The 10,508-nt window shown below is 39.2% G+C and overlaps 1 protein-coding gene across 4 annotated transcripts in view; it reads right to left on the reverse strand.

Moving 5' to 3' along the window:
- Positions 1–1,850: 1,850 nt before the first annotated feature.
- lhx9 (LIM homeobox 9) overlaps positions 1,851–10,508 on the reverse strand; it is a 13,800-nt gene continuing 5,142 nt past the window's right edge. For 2 of the 4 annotated variants that reach the window (XM_020612101.1, XM_020612100.1), the window contains 3 exons: positions 9,567–9,925; positions 6,288–6,490; positions 3,382–5,659 (listed from right to left, as the gene is read on the reverse strand). In XM_020612101.1, the coding sequence (XP_020467757.1) occupies positions 5,405–5,659; positions 6,288–6,490; positions 9,567–9,925 (817 nt within the window). In that variant the 3' untranslated portion in view covers positions 3,382–5,404. Of the gene's footprint in view, positions 3,121–3,380; positions 5,660–6,287; positions 6,491–9,566; positions 9,926–10,508 lie in introns of those variants that run through there. The other 2 variants (XM_020612103.1, XM_020612102.1) reach the window with 2 other exon arrangements.

The raw sequence follows: 10,508 nt of genomic DNA on the forward strand, positions 1-10,508 counted from the left end.
TATGTGTGTGCCCTGCTGCCAGTGTGTACTTGTGTTAGCAGGGTGGTGTGTGTGGTTGTGGTGAGGTTAAATAGGTGCCTAGCAATGAGAGGTGGGAACTCAGGCAGAACTGGCAGACTACCACACACACACCTGCACAAGCAGTGACAATGGAAACAACACTACCAGAGAATTATATGAACTGCGCATGTGGCCTATGCCTGAGTGATCATTTCATACTTTGTTTTGACCCTGTCACCCATCACTGTGTGTGCAGTGTGTGATAATGTATGTATGCCAGTGTATGTGTGTGTCCTTGCAGAGACTCACTTTCCTGGTGCTTAGAGATCACTCAGTAGGGAACTCATTCTCCATTTAGTTGAGGGGTGAATTACAGGTGTTGCCAACCACAGTGAGTACAACTTTGTTCTGTGGTAATCAGAAAATAACTATACACTTGTTGCTTTGCTCCCAGATTTGGTTCCCCATTTACAATGTCTTTTGTGGCCTTAAATGTGATTAAAACATATGAAGCACTATCTGAGCTAGTCTAATCTACTTAATCCTTGTCAATACAGTTAAAGTATTCAGACATCTCTATGTTTACATTTTTCAAACAAGCTGTTTCTAAAATTAACGTCACACCCACAATGTCTATAAATGCAGTGGGGTATATTTGTACTTGGTGTATGTTTTTAGATACTGGACAACTTCAGTGTTTGAACTTGATATGGGAAAGCATTGCAATTCTTTTTTTAAAATAAGTGTCACATATATCAGGATCACCCAGGCTTTATGAACAAACTGCTCGTGTGACAGCAAACATACAGCATTGTCAACATTGTTTTTGTACAGTCATAGCACACAGAGGCTGTCATTTAATAGGAGGAGGAGATAAGGGAGGTGGAGGAGGTTGTCAGCTGGCAGAAACTGTCCTTCCTTAACTTTTGAGGTCTCTGCACTCACAGACAACACACATTTTTACATTGATATCAATGTGAGCATAAGGATCACAGGTTGAAAGTGGGTTTATGTCATTATGATATCAGGTAGATTTAATAGTTTTTACTGTAAGTTTATGAACCAAAAATGCATTTGATGCTCAAATGCTTGGATGCAATATAGTCACAAGGGAGCATCATTCAATTCTCCCTGTCTTCCTATCATAAAATATATCTTTAAAAATAAAGAACAGAATACCTGGAAAAGGGTGAAGCAAATCTGTTGGGAAGAAGTTGGCTTATCTGGCTTTGCTCATACAAACACACATCCGCATACAAATGTTGCAACACTGTGCATTCCAGTCACCAACAGCCCGGCAGCAAACCCCTGAAATTCTTGTCAACACGGGGCCATGATGTTGTCCAGAATTTTCATCCTGCAGCTCCATGACTGAACAGGGCTGGCTGTGTTTGTTTGTGTTTCTTCTCCAGCCCTGCTTCCTGTAGCTCTGCGGTGTCAACCCGCCCACTGTCCTCCCCGTCAGACCAGAGGAACACAGCCCCCCGCCACAGCGCACAGGCACCCCAGTGACTGAGGGTTCCTCATGGACTGACTGAAGTGTTTGCTGTTTTTCCCACATTGTTGGAATTCAACACCAGCCTGTTTACTGGTCCCCATGTGGCTTCAGTCTCCTTCCCCCTCCTCTTTCTTTCTTTTCTCCCTCTATCCACAACACATTCTTCACATGGCATACATACCTAGCCTTCATACTAAGCAAGGAGACAGTATGCAGCAAAAACAACCATGAAAAAATTGCGTTCTTACCTATGTAACAGTGTGTGTACAGCATTCTCCAACCATTTTGCTACATGTGTGTCAGAAAAGACTCAAGCAAGACTGGTAAATAAAATGTTGTTTGATTGTTTTTAATGTGTATCTATACATTCAGATTACTTTTTGAGTTTGCGAAATAGAACCAAAATTTTTTTTTGTAAACTATAAATAGCAAAGACAATGCCAAGTGTGATACAGTCTATAAGAGAGTAAATCTTAGGCGTAGAAGAAAAGTTTAGCAATGTTATGACATGCACTACAGATATTTTGCTTTTACAAATATCGACAGTAATGAGGTAAGGAACCAATCGTGTTTTACCCTTTACAGCTGAATGCCAAGAACAAATAAACTTAAAGTAATACTATCTTTGTCCTCACAGTTACACTTTTTTCCACTTTGAGGAACTATATGAGCATCAGGGACATGATTTTCATAGGCTTTATTTTGCAGCTGACAATAAATCATACAGTGAATCAAAGGAAATAATATACATTCCAAGGAAAATGTTAACAAGATGATGAGGCGCATGCAAAATGAGAATCTCTTCTTTATCTGCTTTTATTTTTTTCTTTTTCACTTCCTTCCCTCGGTACAGCCAGATGGCAAAGCTCCAGCTCTGCAGTCCTCTTCATATACTCATCATATTTGATGGGCATCCTGCTGCCGAGTTTCAAGGAGGCCATGTGTTTACGAAATGACACTTGTGACAAAAGAAAACTTACATTTAGCAAGCCGATTCTTGGGTGGGGTGCACAGGGGCAGCAGCGTGTGTGTGCATTTGTGTTTGTGTGTGTGTGACAGTGTGTATAATGGAGAATGAGGATTGTGAGAATGTAAACATTGTGTTACATAGGATCAAGGCAGTGGGAAAAAGGCTGTGTGTAATGTGTGTGTGTGTGTGTGTGTGTGTGTGTGTGTGTGTGTGTTCATACCAGTAACATCCATACCGTCTCTGTTTCACACTGTTGTCATGTTGGACGCCTGCCGTCTTTTAATCACATCCTGTTCTTTGAGTTTTTAGTTTTACAATGTTACAATATATTTTATCAGCATTTTGTGCATTTCCAAAACAGATTTTTTTTTCATATTGATATCATAAATATCATACATCGTGAGGTCTCCAAAGCTGATGAATTCAAATATTCAGGACAAACTTTTAAAAAAATCAGCTGTGGTACAATTGTAAATGAAACAGATTTTGTGTTGGTTGTTCATTTGTTTGTAATATGCTATCAGCTTATCCTAATACTGTCTTTGTCTTCAATGGTGAGGAATTCCCATCAAAGTTTTCCCCTTCTGTTAATACTTTAGGGAATTTTCAAACGTCGGGATGTATGGCTGTAATGCCCCAAGATTTGTTCTCCCTGAAAGAAACGATAGAGTAAGAATATATTAACTACAGAGCAACCTGGCTTTATGGGGTCTGCATTAACTCTTACTTCATTTTAGGTTTACCAATATGTTATGCATAAAAATATATACTATATATGTATATAGATATATATCAATATGTGCTTTGCAGCATTCATTTGATTTAAATTTTAAATGTTCATGCATTAAAAAGCAATTTCATATTTTTGACTGCAGGGTTTAGATGCAAATCCATGGGGCATTACGTTAAAAACCATAAACATCATAAAATAGAAATTAAAAATGGAAGCAAAAATGAGGACGTTTAACTTGGCATTTATAACTGGATGCTGGCTCATTTTTTGATGTGATAAACAAAAATTGCATTTAAGAAAGAACACAAAAATGGCAAGTGTAATGAAAAATAAAACCCATTTAAAGCAAAGTATTTTTTTATTCACACAAATTTAATAAGATAATATAACAACCGTTTGGTCCATAAATATTTAAGGGGAAATAGTTTCTATACACCATCTTTATCAAGAAACAGGGAAACATGGACAATCTTGATAGAACACTTACTGTACTCAACTATTAACACGAAGATCAATATATAAGGTTCTTGGATTACCCAACTATATCTGAAAGAGTGCACAAATGCTTTCTATGACATCGCTGCCCCCTTTTTAACAGGATACACCATAAAAAGATCTTCGGAAATAAGATGCAAAACAGTACAAAACTAGTGAGGCGTCAAAAGGATGTGAGTCAGTTAACAAAGAACACATATATCCTGAATTTCACAAACTTTCTCCCAAGTTATAGCATAAGGCACATAGTAGAACTGAGTTAGGCATCTACTTCATTAAGTAGATCTAGAGTACCACTTTGTTCTACAATAGAACAAATTGTGACGCTCACAATGAAATGTATCGACTCCATTGAAGATTTGTTGCTTTCTTTTCTCTCTCTTTCAGCCAGAAGAAACATGTTTTTGGTCTGTTCAGTGGCAAGTGTCATTAAAGAAAGTATAAATATGGCCAAAAAGGAGAACACATGGACGATGACTTCCCACTGGCTGCATCTCACAACTCCACCTATCTGAGGTCATTTGAATGTTCATGTCAGCTCTACAAATCTAGTCTGCAACGTCAAGACCACTTCACTTCTCGCCCCTCCTCCTATTCCCTTTTTTAAAAATCACGTCATTACCCTGAGCAACATGATAAAAACAATAATGCACTTTTCATTGGGCAGTATATTGTCACTGTGCAATTGAGTTTAGCTGTGGATCTATGGATATGTTTAATAGGATTTATCCATTTGACTACGGTTAATCTATGAGGCCAACACATCCAAAAAAAGTGCTCTGTCATAAAAACAGCCGATTATAACAGTGCCCATAAACTACTCCCCAGTCCAAATTTCTCTTGCTGTTTTCTAATTATCAGCTTATTTCTATCAATGTGACTGGGCTGCATGTTGAACAGTTACCACTGTACAGATTGGGGGATTTGCTTTGCTCTCTTTTTTCCAAATAGTGGTGTGAATCGAGACGAAAAATATAAGTGGTTTCAGCATTTACCTGCCATATAAGCTGCAATGGTTGGGTGCTTATCATGAAATTTAGACGTTCTACATGTAGCTCTGTGAGATATCCCAACAAACGCCCGGAAATAATTAAAGCCTGTTTTCTGGAGTTACCCATATACAGAACATTCTACAAGTTTATTTCTCAAATTATTCCAAAACAGAAATTAAACTGGATAGTGTGAACACAGTGCATACATATATAGGTGTCTGAGGGCAAAATCTTCATATTATTTTAAAATGTACCAATTAATGATAAATTAGGAAGGGCTCATTTTATCATACTTCAATACAAAATGTACAGATAAAGTCAAATCAAGTATAAAATTTTCCAGACAAGCTTCAAGTTTAGTCATTTTTTTCCAATAAACTGGTGAATTCATGACAATTTTCTAATGCCTTCATTTTGAAAATGTCCCATCCAAAATCTCTGCATACTTTAGGTCAACTATAGACACGGCTGCCATGCGGTTTCAAATGCTACACAATAAAATGATTTCCTTGTGTTTTAATGTGGTTGCTGCTGATCTTGCTCTTGGTGTTCTTGTTTGTGTACACAGTACAGCACTTTCTGTTCCAAGGAGCTGTCTCTGGTTGATTTAAAGGAGTCACTTAAAAAAATAAAATGTAAATTGAGGAAATAAAATAAAATAAAATAAACAAATAAAACTCAGATAAAATAAAAATCAGTTTGCTAGAGATAGCTTGTTAGAAAAGGTTTGTCAAGGTAGTTTGCGAAGGGCTCCCCGAATCATGGCTGTCCAAACTAGAGGTGACAGAGGTCACTACAGTGATTGAGGGGTTTGTCAGGTCTGTTATTGTGGCAGCGCTGGAGGGGGGGGTCAGGGCCCCACTGTCGGATGAGGGTGGAGGGAGTGAGGTGCCATCAGCCTTATCAACACCTCCATTCTCCTGTCGCAAAATGTTCCTTCTGAATTTGGCTCTTGCGTTTTGGAACCAAACCTGCAAACCAATCCCAATGTGGTTTTTACTTTGTTTGTTTAATTAATTTTTAAAAAGAATCATTTGTACAGTAGTTTACATATCAAATGATCTCAGCTATCACTGCATCAAGTTGTCCTTGCCATATATATGTAAATTGTTATGGCATTTTTCATACATTATTTTGAGCGTAGGGGCACATAACAATGAATCAGTTAACTCCTGAACACTGAATACAAGAATGTGGACTTTTATAACAAATCAGAACAATAATCCTATCATTTTAATTGTTTTTTTTTTTATCTGCACGAGGTGAATTACACCTTTCTCTGTTCCACAGATAAAAAGGACATGTGCACTCTTGTTATTATTAATACTAGCTACAGTTTTACACTTAAGTTTCAAGCTTAAGCTTAACAACTACTTTTCTCCTTTCTTTTCCAAAATACTAACATTTAACAATATACAAAGTGTCAGATAAAAACCCCTGGATATACATCTAATGACTAAATGGACCAACCAAACAAAAACAAAAAAGATGACTTCAATGACAGATTTGGTGTGAAATGAGAGGGATATGGAGGAGGAGTGGGGGGCAGACAAGGATATGGGGTGATCAGATCAGTAAGAAAAATGGCTTTGTGCTTACCTGCAGAACTCTCTTGGTGAGGCCTGTTTTCTGAGCCAGCTGCTTTAAGTCCTTGGCATCTGGGTTGTGGTTGATGGCAAAGTAGGATTTCATTGTCCGCAGCTGATGGTGCTTGAAGGACGTCCGCATGCGTTTGGTCTTCTGCGTTGGAGGGTAGGCCTGCTGGTCCCGGTCTAAGTGATCGGTGTCGTTCTCATTACAGCCTGACAGGGTAGAGAGCACAGGACAGGGGAGGCTCAAAGTCCAATAGGAGCAACAGCAGGAAAAAAATTTGCAAATGATTTAGTTTACTTTAAACTTCTGTTTCCAATGATAACTTTACAACTATAAAGAAGTAGGTTTGCAGAGAAAATCAAGGATGTCACACAGTATATGAACTTAAATGTGTAATAAATTCATACATACATACTGTATTATTATGGTAAATAATTAAAGTTTTTCATATTCACATTACATAATTAGAATATGTACCTACTGTACCAGAAGTAAACCTCACCTTGATACATAACACACTGGATGTTCTCATTATTGGATTTTTAATATAAACATGCACCTAGATTACAAAATTACAGCAATAATAATGCATTTTCACCATACCCTGGGACTGGGCTAAATTATTTCTGCTTGTGTTTGCAAAGACTAACAGGCCTAATGGGTCTCATTTGTCAGCAGCTGAGTGTGCAAAATACTTAAAGATGGTGATACACAAAAACAGATCCACTGCATTCGTGGCTAAACACTGCTGCTGAAACCTTTATCACAGGACTACATGTACACAGAAAATTCCCGAGGCGGACTGTTGAACATTTATGTTGTTTCAGCCAAATCAGGCAGTAAAGACAGCCTATACTAGTAACGTCAACTGGATCAGCTTAGATGATTTTTAGAGAGTTTAGTATTAACAGATGTTATAAGATCTCATCTCTTATTTGACTGGAGATGCCAAGAACGCCAGACAGCAAAGAATGACATTGCCAAATTATATAATAGGTTGAATTCATTTTCTTGTCTGCTTGTAAACAAAATGTTGAGCGGTTGTTTTTCTCTGTGGCTGATAAAATACCAAAGGAAATATACCAGCAGGTCATTATACAGATGCAGTACAAACACTCCACCACTAATCACTGGGTTAAATTACAAATCATTTTGAAAAAGGAAGGTACAGATTTCACATTTAAAATAGGTTTTCTGTTCAATTTTCTTGTGACACTTATATGAACTATTAATATAAGGATCAGTGACATTTGTGTTCAGTTCCAGTCTTCACTGGATTGTGTTTCTCTAGATACTACCCACTAGGGGTCTCTATATCCAAACAAGACCAAAGTTTACAGAGTGTTGTGGAAGACTCAGTAGACTCCCACCTTTCCCTGGTGGAAACAAACATGAATGTGCTCCCTAAAGCAGAAACAAAACGTCAGACAAAACCTCTTCCTACTTGTCATGAATGTGCTTCTCCTGATCAGCGGAATGATATATTAACCAGAACAGTTTGTAACTGAAGGCATAATTGGTGTGTTTGTGATAATACAGCACAACAAAGGAAAAGGAGCAGTGTGGAAACAGAAAACAAAGACTAAGTCATTCAGCTGTTTCCTGTTCTAATTAGTTTTATATTTTCTTTTTTTATTTGTATTTTTAGTTTAGTTCTAAGGTGGTTATAAACCCATCATATAATCAGAACACTTATCATTTATAAAACAAACCAGAAAGGAATTTTACTTAGCACCTACAGCCAAAAAGCATCTTTTTAAGTCAGAAAATATTCTGTTCTATTTTATTCAATTTAAATATCCCAATGATAAATAAAATACTCCCAGTGAGGCTGTAGTGCTTAATAATGAGTTCACAGGGCCATCTTCTTCCTGTATTTTATATCACTCTCTGTTGCTATGGGATTTTATTTTATTTTTTACCTACTGTGACCATATTATTTTTAAATTCTTTATTAAAGAAAAACCTTCAGCCCTGCAGTGAATATTTTCCTTGCAAGGCATCCATGAAAACATTACGATTTGTTCAATCTCTTGCTGTTGTGTTTACGAATAACAAACTAAACTCTTTCAAGCAGAGCGCTGCCTGTACAGTGCTGCGTTCAGGGCCCGGCCTGTGCCATGCAGCAGGCCCCTGTGCGCGGCGCTGCTGGGTCCCTGAGAACCGTGCTGGCCGCCGCACGGGAGGCCAGAGATTCCAAAGTCACTTTCAATTAACGAAGAACAATTAACGCGCACATCGCCATTATTCCTCCCTATTCACCAGGAACAGAGGAAACTTGGCGCACAACAACAAACTTTGTCAACCGCACAGTAATTCGCAGAAAGCGACAAAATGGGGACGCTGCGGGGGTGGGGGTAGGGGTCGAGTTATAACATTCAGCGATTAAACCAGAATTGAAACCTACATTGTACTGAAACCTACATTTAACAACAACATAGTGAGCAGTTTTTAAAAGCCAAGCCCACGCTAAACATAATTCTGGTATTTATTTAGAAATTGTTTTTACGCAACAGCCGTAAGATACATTTACACCCTAAATTCTACTTATTTATTTTGACTTAAATTGGTCTTAATTATACAAGTCGATTAAGAGGTTGATGGCAAGGTCAAGTTTCGATCATGCTCCGTGCAACACACACCACAGTTTGAAGCACAGAAACGGTGCGTAAAAGACGCATGGACAGAAAGCTGTGCATCAATTAGCCCACGGCTGCGGACGTTCACGTACATGTACAGAGCCTCTAGGCCAGATGTGGACCCATTATTTCAGACAAGGTAGACCTATGGCTGCTACAGCTGGAGCATCGAAACTGTCAGGATTAAAAATGCGAGAATATAATGGAAACATTTTTAAAATTCACTTTATCTATTTATATTCGACTAAACTTTACTCATTTCTGCTGTCGTATTTTAAATGGATAATTAAATGGATATGACTATGTAACTACGAATATATTGATATTAAGAAAAAAATATATAAACCACAATACATCCAAAGGTTCTCATACCAGGGTCCAGGGACCACCTGGGCTCTCTCGGTGGTCTGAAGTGGTTTTTAACTTACATCAAAATTTGTTTAGTGTTTCATTTCATAAAACAGAGGGGGAAAAGCTCGGTGTGCTTCTGTTGCAAGTAGCCTATAGGGCACATGGTCTGGGGCATTTTTGCACCAAAAAAAAAGAAGGGCTAGGAGGACAATATAAATAATTTTCCAATATTGTATGGTATTGGTTTCATCCTGCCTTAATGTGAGGTCCTGTTCTGAGCACCACGGTCTCTCACCTGTATTGTAGCTGGGTATATCTATCCCCATTGCCGGGCTTTTCCTCTTGCGCGGCCTTCCCTTCTGCGCCGTGCCGGTTCCGTTGAAGTAGGGCAGGGTGAGGCCGCCGCCTTTGGCTGCCAGCTCGGCGAAGTTGAGCTGAGGGTGGTAGTCCGGTCCCTGCATCAGCGTCTCGAAGTGGAGCCGGCAGTACACCAGGCTGTCCTTCATGCCGAAGTGGTCGCCCGTGGTCAGGGTCTTGTTGCAAGTGGTGCACGTGAAACAGCTCAGGTGGTACACGGAGTCGCGCGCTCGCATCACCATCTCGGAGGCTGATATCCCGAGGTGGCAGCGCGCGCACCTCTGCACGGAGAACCTTCTGGAACAGACACATCGTCAAGACTCCTCACACACAAACCAAGTGGGGACAAACAGATGTGCTGGCTAAGACCACAGGAGTATAACCTGCACTGTCACGGACTCCGAGCAGACTAACCGGGCTTTTGGCACACACGCCTTTGTTGTGCATTGCGGTGACAAAAGAATGTGAATATCTGGCACAGCGTTCCAGCAGGCTACATGGGTCTGTTATAACAAGCCAATGCACTGGGTTTACGTTCTGAGCTAAGAGCCACATCTGGCCTACAGCTGAGAGACGACTGTTCGATAGGCCACGCGTTGTTTAGTGTAAAAATGTGCCAATGTGTTTCTCTTAAATGGGCTAGGTCTACTTTAAAAAATCAGTCGACAGCCTCGGTGATAACAGTCTACAATTGCTAACCGACAGAAATTTACAGTGGTTTTCCACTTGTTTCTCTGTAACTTAAGATAATGTAGTTTAGATTACATCCAGATTTATAGACTGGATTACATCTGAACTGCAAGCGAATTAAAATACCGTGTCATATCATAACTTCTGGTCAATTAACACCCTGCAGGGCTCCTGGGAGTCAGACATGACG

The sequence above is a fragment of the Monopterus albus genome, unplaced genomic scaffold (genome assembly GCF_001952655.1).
Source record: "Monopterus albus unplaced genomic scaffold, M_albus_1.0 scaffold120.1, whole genome shotgun sequence".
Lineage (NCBI taxonomy): Eukaryota > Metazoa > Chordata > Actinopteri > Synbranchiformes > Synbranchidae > Monopterus > Monopterus albus.